At 57.8% G+C, this 23,576-nt stretch overlaps 2 protein-coding genes across 7 annotated transcripts; one reads left to right on the top strand and one right to left on the bottom strand.

The window, feature by feature from the left end:
• Positions 1-62: 62 nt before the first annotated feature.
• On the top strand, positions 63-5,798 carry SLC39A5 (solute carrier family 39 member 5). 5 transcript variants are annotated; one of them, XM_087442223.1, is made up of 12 exons: positions 63-228; positions 904-971; positions 1,274-1,628; positions 2,078-2,261; positions 3,080-3,242; positions 3,412-3,581; positions 3,815-3,955; positions 4,334-4,430; positions 4,519-4,689; positions 4,872-4,952; positions 5,092-5,282; positions 5,538-5,798. In XM_087442223.1, exons 3-12 carry the CDS (start codon positions 1,345-1,347, stop codon positions 5,679-5,681), a joined length of 1,626 nt encoding a protein of 541 aa, XP_087298349.1. In that variant the 5' UTR covers positions 63-228; positions 904-971; positions 1,274-1,344; the 3' UTR covers positions 5,682-5,798. The 5 variants fall into 5 exon arrangements, with proteins under 5 accessions (XP_087298349.1, XP_087298351.1, XP_087298350.1 ...); XM_087442225.1 differs by having other exon boundaries at positions 63-971; positions 1,274-1,356; positions 1,444-1,628; XM_087442224.1 differs by having other exon boundaries at positions 63-944.
• Positions 5,653-23,084, bottom strand: ANKRD52 (ankyrin repeat domain 52). 2 transcript variants are annotated; one of them, XM_087442221.1, is made up of 29 exons: positions 22,638-23,084; positions 22,240-22,323; positions 21,709-21,787; positions 21,435-21,505; positions 20,177-20,377; positions 19,559-19,646; positions 19,272-19,414; positions 18,770-18,982; positions 18,425-18,503; positions 17,996-18,110; positions 17,748-17,830; positions 17,522-17,639; positions 17,244-17,312; positions 16,926-17,066; positions 16,765-16,845; positions 15,451-15,562; positions 15,180-15,251; positions 14,692-14,893; positions 14,353-14,440; positions 14,159-14,276; positions 13,357-13,576; positions 13,060-13,147; positions 12,870-12,953; positions 12,620-12,765; positions 12,314-12,396; positions 12,008-12,090; positions 11,740-11,831; positions 11,156-11,310; positions 5,653-5,919 (listed from the first exon to the last, which is right to left on the bottom strand). In XM_087442221.1, the coding sequence occupies exons 1-29, from the start codon at positions 22,662-22,664 to the stop codon at positions 5,863-5,865; spliced, it is 3,192 nt and encodes a 1,063-aa protein (XP_087298347.1). In that variant the 5' UTR covers positions 22,665-23,084; the 3' UTR covers positions 5,653-5,862. The 2 variants fall into 2 exon arrangements, with proteins under 2 accessions (XP_087298347.1, XP_004429299.1); XM_004429242.3 differs by lacking the exon at positions 5,653-5,919 and having other exon boundaries at positions 6,537-11,310.
• Positions 23,085-23,576: the final 492 nt, after the last annotated feature.

Here is a 23,576-nt window from a genome sequence, read left to right as displayed (position 1 = left end):
GCTGGCATTTGGGGAGGTGCGGTGTCCCTGGGAGGTGGAGGGGAGATGGGTTACAGGTAAGGAGGCCTGGGCAAAGTAGGCCTGCCCCTTTAAGGTAGTGTCCCTCCCCTGCCCTCTCCCTGCAGGTGACCCTTGCCCCGCCTGCCTGCCTGGCGCGCCCCCACACAACTGGAACCAAGAAGGCTGTGTCCTCCTTCCTCTGGCGTCCTTCCTGTCTCCTGCTGTCAGGTAATGCCAACCTTGACCCCCTGGACCAAGGGCACCAATCGCCCAGTCAGCCTGTGCTCCCCTGAACGTAATGCAGGTCAGACCTCTGAGGAAGCCCAGACTCCTCTTCCCGCAGAGCTTTCCCTTTCTTGGTCATCAATTCCCAGATTGTGCCTCGTACTCTTCTGGGGTGAGGAATTGCTAAGAACAATTTCTTCCCGATGCATCTGGGATTGCCACTTAACTGCCTCTTCCCCTTCCTCTCCAGCTTAGGGACACCTGGGTCCAACTTTCGCAGGGAATGCAGGGATGGGGGTTGGAGATGACTGAAGCCCAGCACCAAGTGTAAGGAAGGTCGAGAGGGAGTATGTGCAGGGAAAGGCTAAAATGGTACCAAGTGGGCTGGGGGGTAGAAATGCCAGGCCCAGGTTCTTCTGAGCCATGTGGCTGTTCCAGGGGCAGAGGGTGGCCCCTCCCTACTCAGGGGCCCAGCCAAGACTGACCTTTGACCCCCACCCCAGAGACCAGTGAACCATTAACTCCTGTCTGATGTGAACCTTCCCACACTGGTCCCACCCCTTACCCCGCCCCAAGGGAGGTGGGCTGGAGGTGGGGGGGTTGTCCATCCCAGCCTGACGTGGCCTCCATTCCACCTGGGCGCCTGGAGGCTGAGCCTGGCTCCCCTCCCTGACTCAGGAACCTCTTAGCGTCTACAGCAAGCCTGACGGGGACCTGAGGTGACAGCTCTCACGCTGACAGTGGGGGTGAGGTCCTGGGGATTGAGGGGAGATAGAGAGGTGGGGCAAAGTTGAGGGGTGTGGTTTGGAGGACGGGATGAGTGGTCAGCTCTCGATTAGGTGAGGGGAGAGCTCTGGGTCACAGAAAATGCTCTAGGAACTGGCAAACAAGAAGCTGTTCCAGGAAAAGGCAATGTGGAGGGAGGAAGGAGGCCAGAGTGGGGGCTGCTGCTGGATTCAAGGTGGGGTGGTACAAAGAGTGAGGGCCCCCCTGTCCCTGAACTGGACAGCAGAGCAGGAGCCTTGACCCTTCCTCCTTGTTCTTCCAGGGCATAGTCCTCAGAATGTTCTGGGAGAAATAGAAACCAGAGCCAGAGCCTCTAACTCGTTCCCCCCAATAATGGGGCCCCCAGTGAGTCATCTTCTGGCTGGCCTGTGTGTGTGGGTGGCCTTGGGCTGGGTAGGGGGCTCAGCCCCCAACCTGGGCCCTGCTGAGCAGGAGCAGAACCATTACCTGGCCCAGCTGTTTGGCCTGTATGGGGAGAACGGGACACTGACTGCAGGGGGCCTAGCGCGGCTCCTCCACAGCCTGGGGCTAGGCCGAGTCCAGGGCCTTCACCTGGGACACCACGGGCCTCCAGCTGGTCGGGCTGCACCCCCAGCTGGAGACAATTCCACGCACAGGTACTAACCCCTTCCCCTACCCCAAAATGCCACATCTCCAGCTGGATCAGTTTCCAGTTGCCTAGCTCTGGCTTCCTAAAATCAGAGTCCTGCAATTACAAATTTTTCAGAACCTGACACCTTGTCTCCCTTCAAGGCCCCTTTTGCCTCTACTGCCTTTAAATTATTTCTTCCAAATCCCTGGGCCCTTCAGTTTCTTGCTCTTAGGTTTGTAGTATTTGGTGCTGTCCTCCTCCTGTTTTCCCTCGCCCCATGGCCCCCAACCCTAGGCCCTCCTATACACTGATGATTCTCACATCCTCCCAGGACTGACATTCCACAGTTTCTGGGTCCCAGGAACTCCAGCCAGTGGCTGGTCCTCCCCTTCCCCCTAAGCTCCCTGGGAGCCTCTCAAGGGGAGTTTCTAAGAGAACATGAGGGAGTCTGACTTGCTATCCCATCCATTCCAGGCCACAGGACCCTGACCTGAGTGTGGATGTCTGGGCAGGGCTGCCTCTGGGTCCATCAGGATGGGGTGACCTGGAGGAGCCAAAGGCCCCACCACCACCCCATGGGCCAGCCCCCGCGGGCCTGGGCCTCTTTCACAGGCTTCTGCTGCTGGACCATTCGCTAGCTGACCATCTGAATGAAGATGTGAGTCTGATGATCTCTAGAGAAGGGGAAGGAGTCTTGGGATTTAGATGGCCTGAAATGTTTCAAGAACTAGTAATTTAATACACTTACTTTTCAAAAAGTCCAAGTGTGGTCTTAGGGTATGTTATTCCAATACTGAAATATGTTCCCCCTGCGCTCAGAGCAGATAAGCTCACACCCAGAATTCTAAGACCCAGTTTAGGGGGCACACTCGGCAAAGCAGAGAATCCAGAGAAGCAGGCCAGGGTAGGATCTGGGGCTGGTTATCTGGAGAGGAGACCGGCAGGGAGTGGACAGCCATCTTCATCTGGAAAGACAGAGAACTTGTTCCAAGTACACCAGAGGGCAGCCAAAGCTAACCCTGAAGCAGGCCCGATGAGGGTGAGCACCCCATCACAGGAAGCATTCAAGCCAAGGCTGGATGAAGATGTGACAGGGCTGTTGAGTGGAAGGTTGGATGGCATTTCAGGTTCTTTTCCCTTCTAACATTCTGGAATGGAGGGCTCTAGTTGTCCAGTCAACTCCAACACCAAATCAATGAAATCATCAGGGGCTTAGGAGGAAGGGTGATGGTTGGCAACGTTCACTAGCACCCAGTTTGCACTGAAATGAATATTTGCATTGGATTGAATATTCACTAATAATTAACACACACTGATTATACGACCTGTCCCCAGTCCCTCATGCACCCACCAGTGGGAGCAAAGGGGACCCTGGGCAAGACCCAGGAATCCACGCATGGAAGGGCAGGCATTACAGATCTGAGACATCATTCTTGGTGATTCCTCAATGCATGACCCCCACCCCAACTCCCCTAGTGTCTCAATGGCTCCCAGCTGCTGGTCAACTTTGGCCTGAGCCCCGCTGCTCCTCTGACCCCCCGTCAGTTTGCTCTGCTGTGTCCAGCCCTGCTTTATCAGATCGAGAGCCGTGTCTGCATCCAGGCCCCAGACCCACCCCCCCCAGGGGATCTATTATCTGGTCAGTCGGTGAGAGTGGGTGTGGGGCACCCTGAATCCTAGTAGGGAGGGGGCCCCAAGCCAAGGAAGGGGCTTCACTGGGGTCCTGCCTTTGCAGGGGATCTCTGCCCCACCTTGCCCCTGAGGCCCTCCCTCCAGCCCTGGCCTAACTTCAGCCTTGACTCTCCCAGCCCTGCTTCATAGCGCCCTGGCCGTCCTCCTGCTCAGCCTCCCTGCTCCCCTCTCCCTGCTGCTGCTGCGGCTCCTGGGACCTCGTCTACTGCGGCCCCTGCTGGGCTTCCTGGGGGCCCTGGCCGTGGGCACTCTTTGTGGGGACGCGCTGCTACACCTGCTGCCACATGTACGTGATGCCCCTTCCTTGTTCCCCACCCCCTCGTATCCGAGGTGTTCCCAGTCATAGGACATCCCCTCCCCCTTTCTGTCAGCCCCCACGTTCCACTCCCCCTCCCCAGCTTCAGCCCTCAGCTGCCTTCTAGTAGAGCCTAGGAGTGAAGGCTTGCCACCTCCCATGCAGGAGGGGGCTGTTGTCGGGGCCTGGGCCCCCAGGGTCTGCCCTGACCTCCTCTCTGTCAGGCACAAGGAGGGCAGCACGCCGGACCCAGCGGGCAGCCAGCGGAGGACCTGGGTCCAGGGCTGTCGGTGCTGGGAGGTCTCCTCTTGCTCTTCGTGCTGGAGAACACACTAGGGCTTTTGCGGCGCCGAGGGCTCAGGCCAGTGAGTGACACCTTTTTCTCCTCCTTCTGCTGAGACCTGAGTCCTAGCCACAAACTGGCCACACGAGCCAGGAGGTGAGGGGCCGAGTGTGCTCCTGGCTCTCTGATGCCTGCCTGACTGTGCAGGAGCTGGCAGCTCACAGGGAGCGGGTAGGGCTCCTCAGCATAGACCCAGAACTTCTGGCCGAACGGCCTCCTCTCCTGAGCTCAAGTCAACAAGAAACAGGGAGGTGCCAACCTGGGAATAGTAGGGAGGCCAAAAAACATCCCCAAGTGCCAGAGGCGGAATCAGGTGTTCATTTTCCCACCTGGTAGCCTGGCCTCTCCTCAGCCCAGCTCTGCTGCCTCCTCCACCGGGAGGGATACCCTCCTATTTCAGAGATGCTGCAGGCAGAAAAAAAAGGATCTCGGAACACCGAACCTGGACCCAGAGGATGGCAGTGGGATGGCCCTTCAGCCCCTACAGGCAGCTCCAGGTGACTAGAGGAGAAAGTGGAGAGTAGGCTCCAGGCTCCCAGCTCGCACTTGCAGCCGCCAACACTGTCCTTGTCCTTCTTCTCGCAGAGACAGGGGCTCGGGGCCACAGAGAGCAAGACAGCCAGCCCCCACCAGCCCCTGTCCCTCCTGGGCACCAAGGCCACAGTCACGGGCACCAGGGGGGTGGTGGAGCCAACATCACGTGGATGGTCCTCCTGGGAGACGGTCTGCACAACCTCACCGATGGGCTGGCCATAGGTGTGAGGGGAGGGGATGGAGGGAGGCAGGTCAGAGGAGAGGTCAGGGCTCCTAGTTATTGGCTGGGGCTAGGAGAGGGCTACCAGAAGGGGAGAGAGCAGAGGATCACAGAGGGAATGCAGGCTCCTGCCCCTGGGGAGAACTTTCTCCCAACTGACAACCTCCAATCCTGCCAACCCCAGGTGCTGCCTTCTCTGATGGCTTCTCCAGTGGCCTCAGCACCACCCTAGCAGTCTTCTGCCATGAGCTGCCCCACGAACTCGGTAGGAATGGCAGAAGTGGGGTGGGGTGGACTCCAGAAGGGAGAGACCTCCACAGGGTGGAACTTGGAGGCTGGCAGGTGACAGGGGTGAGGGGCAACCCTAGCTCACTCCCTTCTGCCCTGTCCTCTCTTCCCAACAGGTGACTTTGCAGTGCTGCTCCAGGCAGGGCTGTCCTTTCGGCAGCTGCTGCTGCTGAGCCTGGTGTCTGGAGCCCTGGGACTGGGGGGTGCAGCCCTGGGGGTGGGGCTCAGTTTGGGCCCTGTCCCCCTCACTCCCTGGGTGTTTGGGGTCACTGCCGGGGTCTTCCTCTATGTGGCCCTCGTGGACATGGTGAGAGGTGTGGGGAAGTGCAGAGAAACCAAGGGAAGTGGGGAGGTGGGTGTGGAGGAGAGGGAAGTATCAGTCCCTCCACCTCCACCACTGGCCACCTGTGGTGGAAGGGTGCTGGACCACAGGCCCACAGAGTCTAAGAAACAAGGGCCTGGAAGAGTTTGGGTGGCGGCTGCTGATGCTTTCTGACCCCTCCCTGTCACGTTTCAGGGGCAGAGACAAAGCCAGGATCCTGACTTGCTTCTTTTCTTTCAGCTACCAGCCCTGCTTCGTCCCCCTGAGCCCCTCCCTACGCTCGATGTGCTCCTGCAGGGGCTGGGTCTGCTGCTGGGGGGCAGCATCATGCTCACCATCGCCCTGCTGGAGGAGAAGCTACAGCCCCTGGTCTCTGATGGCTGATGGGGGCCAGTGGAAAGGCGTGCAGGTTGCCCTTCCTTCTTCCCAACCACAGGAATGGAGGCGGGACACAGGGCCAGTAGGAGCAATAGGATTTTAATAAACAGAACCCATCCCAAAGCCATGACTACGACAGTTGTACTTGCACCAAACAGCATAGAAAACCAGGATGTGGCAGGAGGGCTCAAAGCGGGTCAGGGGAGGACATGAGTAGGGGCCTGGAGGGTGCGGGTGCATCCATCTGCAGGGAGAGCATTGTGCTTTAGCCCAGGAGCGGGGAGGGGTGGGGCAAATGCACCGAGGTCCCCACTTTTTCCTGCTGCCCTCAGCACCCTGGCGATACAGGCATCTGGGCAGATCTGCCCTTTATTGCTGCCCACCAGCATCAAACACCCCCGACCCCAACGCTAGCACCACTGGTGGATCCGGGGCAGGGAGAAGGGCAGGAACGGGAAAATTGCTTAGAGAAAGATTCAACTAGAATCCAGTGAATTGTGCTCAGTTCTCTTTACTTCCTACAACCGAGTACATGGATCACAGGGTGGAGGGTGCACCAGGACATGAATGTGCCCCTCAGTGCCCCACACACACCCCTGCACACAGGATGGTGGTGTCTGCAGCATCACAGGTCATGCAGGGCATGGGGAAGGGGAGGTTCACACACACAGAGACGCCCACAGTGGGTACCAGACAGAGAACACCCCTGAATATACACAGCTGTACACAGGGAACCCCCAGGTCCCCAACCCAACCCTCTCCCCTGTCTTGCCGTCCCCCAGGCAGGAGGAACTGTATTGCTTTGAGAGAGCCACCCTGGGGGCCGCTCTGCCAGGCACCCTCCCCTCCCACCCACCCCCATTTTGGCACATCTGCAAGACACGGCAGCGAGAGTAGGCTCCCTCCCTCCCAGGCTTCTGTGGCTCGGAGTTGAGGAAGGGCGTAGGAGACTGCATCCTCCATCTTTCCCCTAGCCCTTCCCAAACCCCTCCCAAACCCACTCCAGCCAGAACCCACCCCACCCCCCAAACACACACATACAAAGCTGAGCTATCCAGGAATACAGGGGACAAGGAGATTGTCCGGGAGGGGAGCAGAGGCAGTGGGGGAAGAAAGGACTGGAAGCAGAGACCCCACCCTGGCGTGGGGTCAGACTGGCACAACAGCTACTTTAGTGCAATTGCAGAGGGTGCCCAGAGTGAGGGGGAGATGGGAGGGGAAGGCTCTCCCGACTTCCCGGGGGGCAAAGCCAGGCTCCCCAGGGAAAGGGCCTAGCGGGAATGAGCGAGGGCCAAGGGCGGATCCTCTCGTCACCCGCCGCCCTCTGCCCTCCCAAATGCAGTGACAGTGTCCCCCTCACACCTAAGTGGGCAACAGCAGCCTCGGAGTCAGTACCTTCAAGTAATTCACAGAGCAGACCCTCCCCACCCCAGCTTCCTCCCATCTCTGGGATTTGGTCGCTTCTCTAGGGGTTGGGTCGGGAGGAGGGAGTCCCCAGGTCAGACCCTTCCCTCTCTACCTCCCTCTTCCCAGACCACTGGGCTTGGTCCTCAAAGATTCCTCACCTCCACCCTTGCCCAACCTGGGTCAAGGCCGCGGAGGGCTGGAGCCACCACGATCAGAGGGGAAGGGGCCCTCCTTCTTAAAAGGTAGGGTTCAAACTAGGCAGGACGGGGCCCCATACCGGTTGCCCCAGGAGGAGGGCTTCTGGGCTAGGGTCTGTAAGGCTATTTTCCTTTGCGGTGGGAAGGGGAGGTGGGGGATGAACACTGGGTGTGGGAGAGGGTGAGAAATGGCGGAGAGGGGAGGAGGAAGGGGCCTCCTGCTGGAGCACAGTCACTAGAGTCATTCAGATGAAGAAACACTAGTGCACAAGACACAGTGTGCCTGTCCAGCCCCTCCAGCCTGGCCCCAACCCCGCCTCTCAGGGTCCTTCCAAGACCCCAGAGAAGGTTTTGGGGGTACAGCTGTAGAACCGTTCACTCTGGCCCCACGCCACCCCCCCACCCCCGGCCTCTTCTCCCCCTCTAGGTCCAGGGAGTCAGAAGGTGCTCGGGTGGGCAGACAGCGGTGGAAACAGTATTGAGTTTTCCTTTGGTTACATATTGAAGGCAAAGGTGAGCTGGACTTACAGTCAAAACGGATAGGGATGAGGAAGGAGGAGGGGCCACGGCCGGGGCTGGAGAGGGAGGCAGGCCCCCTCAGCCCCTCCACCCCAAGGAACACATGTCTAAGTGGGGTGGCGTCCCTCAGTCTCGTCTCTCCCACCCCCCACAGCACCAAACAACAGGAGAAGCCCCCTCCCCCAGGGGCTGCTCCCCACCCCAACCCGGGCTGTACATTCAGTGGTTTCAGCAGTCCTATGGCTCAGGGGGCCACATGGGGGAGGTGGCCCATCAGTCTCAGTTGGACAGTGGCAGTGACCCGGGTCTGTTGGTCCAGCCTGGGACCCACAGTTTGTGCCATTTGTTTTTCTGAAGGATAGTTCACAACCCTACCAAAGCCACCGCCCAATCAGAAACATCTCCCCAAAAATCAGAAACTAAAAACTGGCTCTTTTCATCTCGCCCTCCGACTCACACGTCTGTCTCCCTGTCTCCAATGTAGCCCTCGCTCTGTCTCCTTTGCTGGGACCTGGGGCTGCTCCCAGGGTCCTCACTTAAAATAGGCCTTTTCTCAAAAGTGCTTATTACTTGAAGCAAGTGCTTTAGAGCTGCGGTGGGGAGAGGGGGAGGAGAGGAAGGAGGGCAAAGGGAAGGAGATGTTCCCTCCCCACCCTACCCCCTTAAGATTGGGGGGCATTCTGCCTGTTTTACTTCTCCACACCCGTTTAAGTCAAAGAGGTTTAAAAAAAATCTTAACATTAAAATAAATATGCAGAGGCCATGAGAATGGTCAAAATGCTTCAAAAAACACTAGGGGCTGGGGAGCCCGGGGTGGGGTGTGGGATTTCCTTTGGCATAAGGAGAGGAGGCTGCTCGTCCTCCAGGCCTCCTCACAGCCACGTGAGGAGGGACAGAGAACGCCCCATAACCTGCCCCAGCACTGCTGACGGTGTGCTGAGCGGCAGGCAGCAGGGAATGGGCAGCCACCAGAAATCTCATCTAGCAGAACAACGGGGCTCCTGACAAATAGATTCTTCCTGTCATCGCCGAACATTGATAAAGGAGAACACGACTGAAACCCGAGTCCTCTCTGGAGGACGCATCTCCCTGCTCCCCTTGCCCCCTACCACCTAATTCCCAGCACCAAAATGAGAGGGAGGGGGTGGAATGGGAAGATTTTAGGAGAGAGACTTGAAGTTAGGGAGCAAGCTTTGCAGAACCAGCAGGGTTGGGGGAGGGGGGCTGCAGCCCTTAAGAGGTCACACTGATTGTCGTATAGGGGAGGACGATGTGAAGGGGGGTGGGCAAGAGGGGCGTCGCAAGGCCCTTTGGCTTTGAAAACAAAAATAAAAACTAAAAGCTGCACAATCCTTCTCACCAATAATGGTCATTTAGAAGCTTTGAAATGGTTTAGGAACTGAGGGGTGGGGGAAGCAAGACAGAGAGACAGGGCATAAAAAGGGACCGTGACAAACAGAATAAGGACTTGGACAAACACCCCAGGCTTCAGGGAACCAGCGTGAGGTATGGTTAAGGGCATCTGATAGGGAGGGAGGGGTCCCTGGGATGTCCCCTCTCCCCTCAGCCCGCCCTCGGCAAGGGTGGCAGGACTTTCAGGGGACACACTGAAAAGTGGGTAAGAGTGTGAATAAAGCAAGCAGGGGTGGGGGAAGGAGACTGAGGGACCCCCGGGGGGAGACCCCGTACTGTGTAAACGAAGCCTGTCCAGTTCTCAGGGGACAATACTGATGGCAGCCAAACTGGGCAAGGATGCACTGTGGGCGGAGGGGGCATGACCTCTATTCAAGTTCTGTGTCTTGGCCCCTGGCTGAGGTATTGAGTGTGAGGAAGGGAACACTGGGCTACGGGAGCAGGTCCAACTGTCCAGGAGGCTTAGCTGGGAGATGGATGGACAGGGCGTTTGACGGGACCAGGGCCAAATTCAATGCTACATTTAGAGAGAAAACTGCCCCCTCCTCACTCTGGCCCAGTTTGGCTTTTGGGGTGCGACTTTGAGGAATCTTCTCAGTGCAGCCCCCAGCTCAATCCCCTCCCACTCCCCTGCTAGGAAGGCAGGGACTGAGCCTCAGGATCTGTTCATTGCTCCCTAGATCAGAGCTTCCTCCTCACATCCCGAGTAGCCATGGTCCCCAGTCTTCCCTGCCCCTCCCACCATCTTTGGCTTCAGATCAGGAGTGACTGGGGGCAGTGGGTACTCTTGGACATAACAGAAGGTGCGGCAGACAGGGGGCACAGAGGAACTATGGGGCTGGGGAGCACAGGAGGAAGAACACAGTCCCTCCCTCTACATACATGCAAACACATGCCTGAAACATGTAGGACACACGAGGGCTGTGGTTTTGAAATGGACAGGAAATTAATTTGTTTCTTCCCCTAAAGGATAAAACGCTTACTTAAAAATTCATGACAAGCCTCAAAGTTAAGGGAGAGGAGAGCCAGGGAAGGAATGGCCACAGGCTCTGCTTTCCAAAAGAAGTTAAAAGAAAGAAGCAAGGCTAAAGTGCGTGGTTAGGGGGCCAGGCCAGGAGGGAGGGAGGCAGGGAGGGGCAGGCTGTGGGGGCAGAACCAGCCCTTGATTTGCATATGAGGAGCCGGGGAGTGCAGGACCAGGACGGGGCCCAGGTACAGTAGTTGCTGCTTCAAGTGTTCTGCATTTGAACTTTAGGGGTGATAGGGTACAGAAGGGGGGGGGGGAGCTCCAGGCCCCAGTGCTAAATACCCTCCCCCCTCGTCCACTAGCTGCCCCTGAAGGGGGAGGGGGACACCCCCAGAGTGCTCACACAGTACCAGAAATTAAGGCTTCTCACTGCTGCGGGGATGGAGGGGCCAGCAGAGCAGGGAGGCAGTGATGGGTATGAGAGAAGAGGAGGGGACTGCCTGGCAGCAGGGGTGGGAGCAGGAGGACACAGAGAGGAGTCAGAGGGGAGAGTCGGGGGAGCTGGCAGCAGAAAGAGGGAACTGAGAGACGGGGTCAAAGAGAGGGGCAGCCAGGCATTTAGCAATCATTTTCGGACACTTGGCAGAAGGGGTTGCCCTGGGGGTACCAAGGGCCTGGGGCGCTCCCTGTAGGTCCCAGACCCCTGCCAGGCCAGGATGGTGTGGCCAAGGGGTGAGCAGCTGCTCCCCAGTGCTTTTTTCCCCCCTCCGCCCCCCACCTAGTCGTGTTCTCCTTTAAAGTGCCCTAAATGTATAGACTTTTTCTAAATAAATAGAATAAGATATCAAGCCACCGGCAGGGGGAGGGACACTGGAGGGGGGCTACTCGGAGTAGCAGCCATCTAACCCAATGGCGCCGTGCCGCTCCTGGCTGTAGGGGCAGGAGGCCCCGTGGGGCAGTGCACCGCAGCCACCCACCGTCTTGGCTGCCGCGATGCCGCAGTTCTTGAGCAGGCTGAAGCTGAAAGGACTGACAGCGTCCTTGGGTGGGAAAGGCTTCATGGTGGAAAGGATCAAGGCCAGGCAGTCTGCCACATCTTTGTTGGGGGCACAGGCCAGTGCTGGGGTGTGACCTGCAGGGCAAAGGGGGAGACCTGAGGCACAGGGTCCTGTATCCCTGGGTCCCCATCCACCCTCCCTGGGCCCTGAGCTCTCTGATCTGTGGAGGGGAGCCCAGGCAGGCAAGCACCCGACATGGTCCGAATTCAAGGGTTACAAGGGCCCAGGGAGGCTGACAGGCAGACTGTCAAAGTGTGGGGTAAAGGGCAGAGCAGGGAGACAGGTGGCTGGGATGTGTGGGAGGTATTCCTGACGACCCTGCTGGCTCTACCTAGTTCCCTCAGACTCCCCTCAGAGACCCTAGCATATTGGTGTTGGGTCCCTGCTCTGAAGCGTTCCCTTGGGAAGAAAATCTAGTTTATAGCAAGGTTAAGAAGTCACCTCCTGGAGAATGTCCCTGACCCCAAACCTGGGAGAGGTATGGGACTCCACACGCCACCCACCTTCTTCATCCACAGCCAGGACTGTGGCCCCACGACTCAGCAGGGCCTGCACCACAGAAGCTAGACCATTCCGGGCAGCAATGTGGAGTGGCCTTGGCAGAACAGAAAAGGAAGGAGCAAGGAGTCAGTGGGATGCCCAGCTGCCCTTACCCCTCTCCCGCCAGAGTGGCCAGGGTGCTGAATGGCTACTGTGCGCTCCAGAAAGCGGACAGCTCTTTCTTCACCCCCCTGCCTCCCCGGCCAGGAGCCCCCTTCCCCGGGCACTCACATCTGCAGCGCACTGTTGGTGGCATTGATAAGGCCAAGGTCTTGGGTTTCTGCCAGGATCATGAGGGCACATTTCTCATGGCCCTGAGGGAGGGGAACAGAAGTGGAGACTTGTGAGGTGGAAGCCTGACAGGCCGCAGTGTAGGAGTTGGGGAGGGTGGCAGGGGGACAGAGAGCTATCCCACCAGCCAGATAGGCTGGACGGCCAACCCTGACTTCCTCTCCAGGCCTCTCTCCCATCAAGGAGACCCGCCCCTTAGTCAAGCCCCGCCCCTTAGGCAGCCTCACCCCAGCACTCAGCCAGTACCTTGCTACAAGCCAAGTGGAGGGCAGTGTTCTTGTTCTCATCCAGCACAGTAAGGTCTGCCTTCCCTCGATACAGCAGAAATTCTACAAGAGAACGGGGACGGAGAGGGACTGACGCCTTCCTCCAGAGCAGCAGCCAGCCCAGCTCTCACCCTATCTGCATGTACTTTGCATCCCATCACGTCCGCAGAGCACAGGGCGAAACATCCAAAGACATGCCCCCTGCTTCCTGACCCCACAGGCAGGGCTGACCCATCTTGCAAAACCCCGGGGGAGCTCCTCCCTTCCCCACGCCGCCCCTACACACCCACAGCAGCAGTCTGCCCGTTCTCAGCCGCCGTCATGAGCGCAGTGCGGCCAGTGTGGTCAGTGGCGTTCACCTCGGCTTGATGCTGCAGCAGCATCCGGAGCCCAGAGACGTTGTCCGCAAAGGCAGCGGCGTGAAGAGGGGTCCTGTGGGGTGGGGGTCAGGGCAGAGTGAACCGGGAAGGCTCTGCTGCCTGAGCAGAAAGAAGCCAGAGGCAACTGAGGCTGCTCCCCAGCCTTCCACCACTCACCGTCCTTTGGCATCTCGGCTGTTCACAATCTTGGCACCCAGAGCTCCCAGCAGCATCTCTGTGGTGCTGTCCTGGTTATTAATTCTGGGGGAAGAGGAAGCGTCAGCAGGAGGGGCAGGAGAAATGGACTGCCTGTCCTGAGCCCAGGTCACAGACCTCGAGAGGGGCGGAGGGGTGGGAAGGGACTTACACTGCACAGTGCAAAGGGGTGAAGGGGTTTCCTTCCAGGTATGAAAATGGGCTGTGTTCAAGTAACAACTCCAGACAATCTTCATGTCCTGGGTGAGGAAGAAAGCGCAGTGATGGAAAGAAATGACGACAAGGTGTCCTACATCTGTCTGGTCCCATCTTGACACTCCATCCCACTTCCATATCCAGATCAACCCAGGTCCTTCTCTCAATCCACTCGTCCTTGGTCTCTGTTCTTGTCTGCCCTCCACCACATCCCACACACATTCCTGTGCCTGCAAAGTCCCCAGACCCATACCAGTGTAGGAGGCCCAGTGCATGGGCGAGTATCCGCTGTAATCCACCCCTGCGTCCAGGGGGTCTGTGGAAAGGGCAGCCTGCAGCAGGGTCCGCAGTACTGCAGTGTGGCCACAGGCTGAGGCCAGGTGAATGGGCGTGCGGCCCTTGAAGTCTCGGCACAGCACAAATGCATCGTGGTCCAGCAGGGCAGCCAGGCAGTCCTCACAGCCAGTCACCGCCTGTGGGTGACAGGAGGGTGTGAGCGGGGTGAGAAGCCCCTCCCTTTCCAGTGGCCAGTCACCGGGGCTGGCCCGGGAGTAAGAACCACTCCCAGGGCTCCAGTCCTCGTCTTTACAACAACAATTCTAAGTGTTAAGAGTCAGCATTGCCTCCCTTCACTCTCTCCCTGGCAATGGACAATCAGGATGGCGAGAGGGAATCCTGGTGCTCTGGAGGGGAGACAAATGCAGAGTAAGAGGGAGACTAAGGGATCAAAGAATCCCATGGAATGAGGAGGAGGCAGCTTTAGGACAAGTGATAGTGGAGAAGGAGCAGGGTAGTGGCATCATTATCCAAAGAGACAGGTCCAGCAAGGTATCCGGGTGAGCACGTGGCTGTACGTGATTACAAAGCAAGGGAGTCAGGGAGATGGGCTGAGGATGTCAGGTACTCATCCTGGAGCAGAGATGGTAAGGCCCAATGAGACCTTGGGCCCAGAATCCTGACCCACCTGGTAGACAACTGATGTCCCCCTCCTGGTGGGTCCTGTGCCCCCACGTCCAGGCCCATCTGTGAGCAACCCCACCCAGGAGCTCACTCACCCCACGGTGGAGGGCGGTGCGGCCCCGGAGGTCAGCAGCATCAGCTGTGGATCCTTTCTCTAGCAGCAGATGAACACAGTCCACGTGGCCATTCATGATGGCCAGCATCAGTGGGGTTCTAGAGGGGGCAGGAGAAAGGGTGAGGGCCCGGCAGGGGTGGGGACACCTGCACCCCAACCCTAGCTCACACTCACTGTCCATAGGCATCCATGACATCTGTGATGTCCGCTCGTTCCCCACTGTCGATCAGCAAGTGCAGGGAATCAGTGTGGCCAGAGGCAGCTAGGAGGAAAGGAGGCTTGGATCAGGGCACAGTCAGGGGAAGGGGGAGGCCAGGTCAAGTGTAAAGGATTGAAGGGTGGAACTTCCGGGAGACCTGGGGCCACGAGAAGTCTAGGGGAAAGGAGGCTACAAAACAGGACTTGAAGTTTCCATCCTCCTCGCCCTACTCCACTCCCAATCCCAACTGCACTCTGGAGGGATTTGGGGACCAGTCTCCGAAGCTCAGAGTGGCCAGGGGCAGGCGCACTGACCAGCAGCGTGCAGGGGCGTCCACTTTCGCCTGCGCTCCTTGATGAGGGCAGAGGCGCCGTGGGCCGTGAGCACCTCCACACACTCGGTGGAGCCTCGCTCAGTGGCCAGGAAGAGCGCGGTCCGGCCCTTGTGGTCCCTTACATCCAGATTCACCAGCGTCTCAGCCAGCGTCTTCAGGGCTTCACAGTGACCGTTGTAGGCCTGGAGGGGTGCAGGCAACCAATGGATACAGCTCGGGACTCTGCCCCCACTCTGCTCTTGGGGCCCATGGGGAGACTCCAGGAGCAGTCCTCCCATGAGCTCCTCCGACCCCTCAGGCTCTTCACCTGCACTGTGCCCATCCCCCTCCCCCTCCAGACCACTGCCTGCTTGTCACATCCCCACAAGAAAGCAGAAGCAAGGACAGAGTCACACGTGCTGGCACCTGTGTGTGGGCCCGGGGCCCAGGGGGGACAAGGAAGGCAAGAGGAAAAGACCTGGGACTCACAGCTAAGTGCAAAGGGCTGACTGGAATGGTGCTCTCCACATCCTCCAGGCAGTTAAAGGACATTTCTAAGAGCTGCAATGGACAGGACAGTAGGTGCTAAGGTTCTGGAACTCCTAAGGTATTACCCCCTGCCCCCACCCCCAGTAACCCTTGAGCCCCTGGATCTAGAGACCACGTTTGATGCAACCACCCCTTGGTTTCAGAATCCATAAACACGAAAGTAGACTGCGGCCTGCCCTGCTGCCCCTGCTCTGGCCAGGTCCCAGCGTACCAGTTCGAGGTTCTGTCTGTTGCCATAGGCGGCTGCATAGTGCACGGCTGTGTAGCCCTGCCTGTCCCGCAGGGAGGGGTCTGCACCGTTATCCAGTAAGAACTCCAGACAGCTGGGGGACAGGGCAGACTGTGAGGCAGGCACAGGCCCAGCCCGGGAAGGCACAGTTGTGGGAGGGGCAGAGCAAGGGGGCCAGGGAGCCCCTCCAGGCCGTCACCCATCCTCTGATCTAGCTGGGCTAACTCCTGCCCATTCGATCCCACTCCAGACCCACCACCTCCTCCAGGTCTGCCCTGATCCACTCTGGCTGCAATGCCCTCCTTTACCTTTGAACCCTCTCCCCGAGAACCGAGAGCACAATGACCAGTCATCAACCTTCTGCTGAGAGAAGGTTGCTCCCCCACCTCCAGCCATGCTGACCCCCTGCCTCAAATGCCTTCTCCTCCCAGCCCATCTGAAGAAGTCCTCCTCGTCTCCAAATCAGTGCCAGCACCCTCTCCTCTGTGAGGCCTACCCCAATCTTCCCGGGTAGGCGCCGACCCCTCTGTGCTCCCTTGGTGCCCTTCTCACAGCTTAGTGGTAGCTGTATTAGTAGTAATAGCAACACACTATTTAGTACCTACTGTGTGTCAAGCACTGTTCTAAGCACTTCATGTGTATTAAGTCATTTAATCCTCATAATGATCCTATGAGGTAGATACTATTCTTATCCCTACTATGGTTGAGGAAATTGAGGCATGGAGAGGTTACTTGCCAAAGGTCACACAGCTGAGCCTCTTGGACTAAGTATCCTTTTTTTTTTTTTTTAATAAACCTTTTATTCTAGAACAGTCTTAGATTTAGAGAAAAACTGTGAAGACAGTACAGAGTTCCCATATACCCTGTACCCAGCTTCCCCCACTGTTAACATCTTACGTTAGGACATATAGGTGCCCTTTCATTTATCTTCCTCAACAGATTATTAGCTTTCAAAGGGCAGAAATTTGGGGTAATTCATCTTTTATCCTTAGTACCTAGCACAGTACTTGGTACCTAAAAAGTAAATAATTAATGCTTGTGGAATAAACAAGTGATTTTGCATGTTCAGTGTTTCTGATCCTCTCAGGAAGACCATCTGCTCCCTAAAGGAAGGAACAAGGTCTCGAACTTTGTCTTTACCCACAGCACCTGGCCCAGGACAAGCCCAGAGTGCTCCAACTGTGACTGACGGCACAGCAGCAGAGGTGTGGTGTGGGATCAGAGTTGGGGGGGAATAGCAGCACCAGAGCTGGCACTGCAGGGAGAGTGCCTCCCGGGGTCTTCTCAGATACTCACAAGAAGGCCTCCTTCCTGCGGGACTCCTTCAGTGGCTCGTCCTCTTCAGCATCGTGGCTGGAAGATGAGTGAGTTTCCGCTCTGCAGGAGGGAAACTGAAATCAAAACAAGGGGCGGCTCAGGGAGGTGAGTGGAGCTGAAAAGCCAGAGTGGAGTCTCACCTCCTATAGGTGTCGGAGGCGGCGGCGTAGTGGAGGGGAGAGCAGCCTTTGCAGTCGGCCTCGTTGACGCTTGCCCCGGCAGTCACCAGCGTGACTGCACACTGGTAGCTGCCGTTGGCGGCTGCATAGTGCAGTGGGGTCCTGGGGGGAAGTGGAGGAGGGGGGTAAAGAAGCAGGAACAGGGCCAAATGCAACCAGATGTGCAGCCAAACATTGCCTTGTAATATTCTCCTCACTTAGCCTCCAGCTCTCCACCCCTCCCTCCATCATGTCTCTCTAATCAGACACTCTCCATATACACCCCTCACATTAACACACCTTCCAAATTTGTCTCTCCTCCTCAAGTCAGCTCCACTGCTCAACAGCAAATTAAGACATTCAACATTCCTAAAAGGAAGGAGGAGGAAGGTTAAGCGAGAGCCTCAAGAAGGATAGGCTTCTCCCCAGGGAGGGACTAAGGAAGGATGGAACCAGACAGCCCTTCCTGCTGTGACTGCTCTCACCGTGCGAGGGGAGAGATCTGGGCAGGAAGGGAGGGGCCCAGACCCTTACCCAGCCCTCTTGTCAAGGCCTGGCAGACAGGGAAGAGAACTCACCCTCCAGAAGCAGCAGCATGAAGACAGGTACGGCCAAGGTTGTCAGGCGTATTGATGTCAAACCCAGCTGAAAGCACGTGCTCGTTGCTGAGTGAAGACACGATGCTGTACAGCTGACCTGTAGGGCCAGAACAGCCACAGATCCCATCGGAGGGCACTGAGCAGAGCAGGACAGGCCTCTGCCCTCCTACACCCCTGCTCAAGCCTCCAACCAGTCAGCACATACCTGAGGAAAGCAGCTTACGACAACAGTCAGAGAATCCAAAGAGAACAGCTAAGTGCAGGGGGAACATATCGTGGATGCCGCGCCTGGGGAGAAGTTGAGGGACTCAGTCCTTGGGTCAAGGAGGGACGTTACAGACCTCTTTTCTGTGGCGCATCATCAGCCTAGGAGATAATGAGCTTCCCTCTGGCAAGCTTCTTCACGCCTCCATGTGAGGCAGCCTACAAGTGGGGTCAGGGGCCCTGACTCACCGGGCGGTATCCGCGCCATTGGTCATGAGGGTGCTGATGAGCAGCTCGTGTCCGTAGCGAGCAGCCACGTGCAGTGGCGTGTTCCCAAATTTGTCGGCACAATCAATCTCGCTGCCTGAGAGGGGGATGCACACACAACTCAGGCCGCCCGTAGGCTTCAGACCACTCACATTGGTGAGCTGCCATTTGAGTGTTTATTACGTGCCAGGGGCCTGGCTGAGCCTTCTACACGTGTTATCGTGTTTGTAAGCCTTAGGGGACAGGGCAGGCAGAGCAGGGCCATTTCCACAGGTGCCTTGCTCAGAGCTCCGGGTGCCTATGCTGATTGGAAGATGGGGAGGGAGGTGGAATAAGCAAGGAAAGGGGTTTCTAGGGATGAGTACTCTGGGGAAGGAGGAGAGGAGAGCACAAAGTCTCCCGAGTCCATACCGTTCTGGATGAGGATCTGGGAACGGGTGAAACGGCCATGGATGGCAGCCATGTGTAGAGGACTTTTCCCTTCTTTGCTCTGTGGAAACATGGTATTTTTTTTTTTTTTCAGTGCAAAGCATGGAGAATGCCCCGATCCCCCTTCCAAAGGACACATCTCTAAGAATGGAGTGGTCATACAGGCATCTACTCAGCCCACACTCTTCTAGGTCCCTGGTAAGGTCTGAGTAACCCAGGAAGCAAGTGGACAATTCCCCAGACAGTTATCCAGAGGGGGAAATACAGTCAGGACCCCCAGAGCCAGGTTCCTCTTCCCACTGGTCTCAGCCTCATCCCTTTGGGCACCTGGTAGTTGACATCAGCCCCGTTATTGACCAGCAGCTCCAAGCAGAGAGCGCCATTGGTGGAGACTGCAGCCACATGCAGTGGCGTGAAGCCCTTGTCATTCGGCTGGTTGACATTGGCTCCTGCATTCACCAGCTCAATTGCCACAGCATCCTGGCCCAGGTAGCAGGCGATGTGCAAAGCTGTGTTTCCAAACGCATTGGGCTCATCGATCTGGATTTCCAGGGGTGAGGGGAAGGGAATAAGGGAGGTATCAATTTAAACAAAGTGGAAGCCGGCACAGATAGCCTCGAGAATCCCAGGAATCCAATGACCGCCTCAGGTTCCTGACCCAAAGACTGAGGGCACTGTTACTTAAGGTAAGCATTATTCAGGCCCTCATCACATCCTCCCGACCTCCCAAAACCACACCAACAATCCCAGCACCTTCCTATCTTCACAACAGACTCTGGCCTCCGGCTCCCCGCCCTTAGTCCCCAGCCCCCACGCTCAGCACCCTGACCTCAGCCCCCATCCGGAGCAGGTACTTCACCACTTCAATCTGGCCACTGGCAGCAGCTGTGTGGAGCAGCCCATAGCCCTTCCGGTCCTTGCAGCCAAGGTCTGCTCCCCGTGCCACCAGCAGTTTCAGGACCTCTAAATGCCCTGGGAAGAGAGAAGATGCTCTCAAGGAGGTGGAGGGTGAACTCTAAGGCCCTGAGCGCCTCTCTCCAAAGGCTGCAACCCCCTCTCCCTGCCCTAGGAATCCTAAATGCCATATTCCTACTCTTCCCGCGAATCCCTTCATACCTAGAAAAGCTGCCCAGTGCAGAGGCTGCCTCTCCTTTTTGTCACAGACATTCAGGCTGGCCCCCTTATTGAGCAGCAGGTTCACCGTCTGTATCAGGACATGAAAGACACCAGTTCAGAGCCAGCTTCATGCCCTCAGTGTACTTAAGAGCAGAGACCTCAGCTCCTGGAAAAGCTGAGGCAGCCTAATGTCTTTGTTCTTGAGCAGAACAATCTGGAGAACTAGAGAGAACAGAGGAAGCAGGCACTAAGAAGGGGATCCCAGATAGATTTGGAAGTTTGCGGGAAACCCAAGGGAGACTTTTCGGGTGATTCGGTGGTTCTTAAACTCTTTTGAAAAGTCTTCAAAAATGTATTGAAAGACATGGACTCTCGCTTCAGAAAAAGACATGTACACAAACTTTTTCCATGTAACTTCAGAGGGTTTATCGCCCTCTCAAAGGCCAAGTCAAGAATTTCAATCTAACCCGATCATTCATTCGGTGCTTGAGCCTGAGTGTTGATACAATCATCTGGGCTGCCTCTCCCCAGGCCTGATGGCCCAGGAGCAGGGAAGGTGAGTAGGACGGGAAGGAGGGAGGAGGCATGAGGCTGGGCGTGGACTGGAGCGGTCCTCACCTCTAGATGACCACTATGCACTGCGTGGTGCAGGGCGCTGCGCCCACTCCTGTCAGCCACATTGAGGCTGCTCAGCAGGGGTGCCAGAGCCTCAGCACACTTGGTGGCCCGGTTGGCGGCAGCCACATGCAACGGTGTCTGCCACAGCTTGTCCCGGGCATTCACATCTGCTGAATGTGCCAGCAGCAATCCCAGCACCTTCTGTTAAGAGACAGAAGATAAGAGAGAGGATGGGGGGGGGCGGCAGGCAGGAGGTGAGGCAACAGGAAACGGTGGGAAGAGTAGGCCAGCATGGCACATGTGGCCCCATCTCCCCACCCCCCCACCACAGAGTCTCCTCTCATTTTTCCAACATGCCTAGCCTCTCAATACCTACTCCCCATCTTCTGGATCTAAGATCTGGATCTTCTTAAAATTGTCCCTTCCTTGCTAGGAAAACATGGATCCCTCCTCTTCCTCAAGCCACCTGATGTCACTCCCCAACCCAGACCCTGAAAATCTTCACCCACACATACAGCCACTACCCAGCAAATCCACATGTAGAGGATCCCAATCCCTTACTACTAGGAAAAACAAACACTCCTGCTACATTAATGCCTCAAATCCCCTCTTTCAGCCCTTCCATAGGCACCGAAATCATTTCCATTACCTCGGTAGGCAAACAGATACCGGTTCTTCTCCAAAACCCAGGCTAAAATGCCCCTCCTGGTCACCACCCTCCCCAGTCCCACTGGCCTCAGTCCCTCCCCCTGGTGGCTGGAGCCAAGGAAGTGACTGTGGAACCAAGAGGAAGGTCTCCTTTCCCCGCTCTTCAGAGTTGATGGACCCAACTGATGAGGCATGCTTGATTCCCGTCACTGTCAACTGTCACACTGCTTGAGGGCCAGGGATGCAAGAGATCACTACTCCATCCCTCCATCACCCCATCATAAGGAAAGGAATCTCAGTGCCCAGAGGGGGATCAGACTCCAAGGTGGCCCCCCAGGGAGGGATGAGTCACTCAGGCCTGGCAGCAGGGCCCCCTGCAGTCTGCCAGCCCAGTGTTAAGCTCTCCCCTGACGTCACATCAGCTGGCAACCCTCAGCCTCCCTTACTAGCCAGTTCTAGGGGTAGGAGGGAGGGGACAAGGTCTGGTCTCCTACCGACCTGGGGGTAGACCAGCTTGTAGGGCAGAGGACTGAGGCTCTCCAACCCTTAATCTCCACCTTTAACCAACTCATCCTCTTTAGAAGGCTGAAAGGACGTAGGAGGCCAGTACCTCATTTCGGGAGGCAGCAGCACGATGAAGAGGGGTCAGCCACAGTGTGTCCTTAGCATTGACATTAGCACCTGTGGGGATATAATTTCCTCTTTTGGTGGGAGGTGGAAAGCAGGTGGGGAAGGAAGCCAGTAATCAGGCCAGGGAATCTGGGTGGAGATGGAGGCTGGCCTGGACCAAGCACCAGAGAACAATCCTGGGATATGAAAAAAAGAAAGGCTCCTCCCTCAGGTCCCCTCCCTAGGTGCCACACCTTCCAGCTCCCCACTTTCACCTGACATCAGTAGCAACTGGAGGATGGGGACATCGCCTACGTAGGCAGCAGCATGCAGTGGGGTTCGCCTCTCTTGGTCCTGGGAAGGCAGAAAGGAGGAAGGGCTGTGGGGGTGAAGTATCAAGAACCCCAGCCCAAGCCTTAGAGCTCCAGGCCTTTCCCCACGACCTCTTCCCACAGGTTCTGCAGCCTCCTAAATCCCAATCCTAGGTCAAAGCAAGCACCTAAGGAGGGTGGAGTCAGGGAGTCAGGCCCCTGGGCCCGTGAACCAGTCTCCTTCTTCCAGGAGCGGTGGGGGCGCTGCAGACACCGATGGTTCAGAAGACAACACCGTTTCTGGGCATCCTCAGCCTTACTGGTCTGTGCTCCAAGCCTCCATCCCCAAATGCAGAGCAGGCGCCCATCCCAGGGTGGAAAGAGCTGCGGCCTCATCCGAGCCGAGGAGACACGGAGCCGCCCCACTGGTGGGGAGGGGTCCAGAACACCAGGGCCCAGATTACCGGCTCGTCATCCTCCCTGATCCTAACTCACCAGCACATTGATGTTCTCCTTCTGCGAGAGGAGGGAGCGCACTTCCTCCACATCTCGGCTAAAGATGGCCTGGACCAGGGGCGGCTGCAGGGAGAACCGGCGTTCAGGGAGCGGACCTGAGCGGAACCGGGGGGGTTGGCGGGGACACCAGGTTTGAGGGGGGCGTCGCTGGAGAGGCTCTGCTCTGGGGTCCTGGCTGCAGGGGGCTCCTGCGGTGTCTCCGCCGGTCGCCAGGCCCCCAAGGACGCCGGCTTGGTTGAGGGGAGCACGGCGTGGGGCGGGGCGGGAGCCGCGGGAGCCCCGGGCTCGGGCCCAGCCTAGGCCGCACATCCCCGGGCTCGCGTGGCGGCGGCGCCGGGCCTTGGAAGGAGGAAGCGGGCGGGGGCAAGAGGGCTGACCTGGTCCGTGATGCTGAGGATCCCCATGGCCCGGCCCGGGCTCCGTCCGCATCGAGCTCCCGGCGGCGGCGGCGGTGGCTCCACCGGGGACACGGGGCGGCCCAGGCGGCGGCTGCGGCGGCGGCTGCGGGGAGAGCGCGGCCCCGCCTACCGGGGGGCGGGCGAGCGGGAGCCCGCAGCGCTCCCTGGCGGCCGTCCTGGGCCCGGCCGCAGGGCGCTCGCCGCGCAGATGGCCCCGGGCTGCAGCGCCCTCCGCCCCGCCCTGGCGGCCCGAGCCGCCCCGGTGCCCGCACCGCGCGCGCTGGTTCCCTGGTGCCCAGGCTGGCCGCGCTGGGCTCTCCGCTCCAGTCTGGCGGCCCGGGGGCTCCCCACAAGACCCTAGCGGCAACTCGGGCCTTGACCCTACGGTGCCTCCCAACCTGCGGACCAAACGTCTGGCCAGATGGCACCCAGCCCACAGTGCCTCGGCCGGAGCTGACTCCTCCCGTCAGCGATTACACACCCCAAATCCCTCCCAGACCGGGGGAAGCAGGGGCGTGGAGATCCGCGGAGTATATATGGCAAAGCCCCAGAGGGAGGGAAGGCGCGTATCTCTACTGGCGGTGACATGAGTTGGGTAAAAAGGAAATAGCAAAAGTGCTCAAACTGCAGAGAGAAATCCCAAGAAAGAATCTCCAGCAGCAGAAAACCCCCACAAAGAGGCTAGGACAGCTGGCAGCTTGGAGAAGTTCTCCAAGGTCAACAGAAGAGGCGCTTTTCGACTCTCTACTCCATTGCCAGGTTAAGGTGGTAAGGTGGCTACATTTTAAAAGGCTCAATGCCTTCGTCTCAGAAAAGGGTGAGGGTGCTTCCCCTCCTCCATTGAGGAGGCCAGAGAGCAGCCAATCAGGCAAGATCCGGATGGAGGCCATCCCAGGCCAGAAAGGCAAAAAGAAGGAG

The sequence above is a fragment of the Ceratotherium simum genome, chromosome 17 (genome assembly GCF_057802395.1).
Source record: "Ceratotherium simum simum isolate JZ-2026a chromosome 17, ASM5780239v1, whole genome shotgun sequence".
NCBI lineage: Eukaryota > Metazoa > Chordata > Mammalia > Perissodactyla > Rhinocerotidae > Ceratotherium > Ceratotherium simum.
Note: the sequence above shows the minus strand (reverse complement) of the source record. Positions and strands in the feature narration are given on the sequence as shown.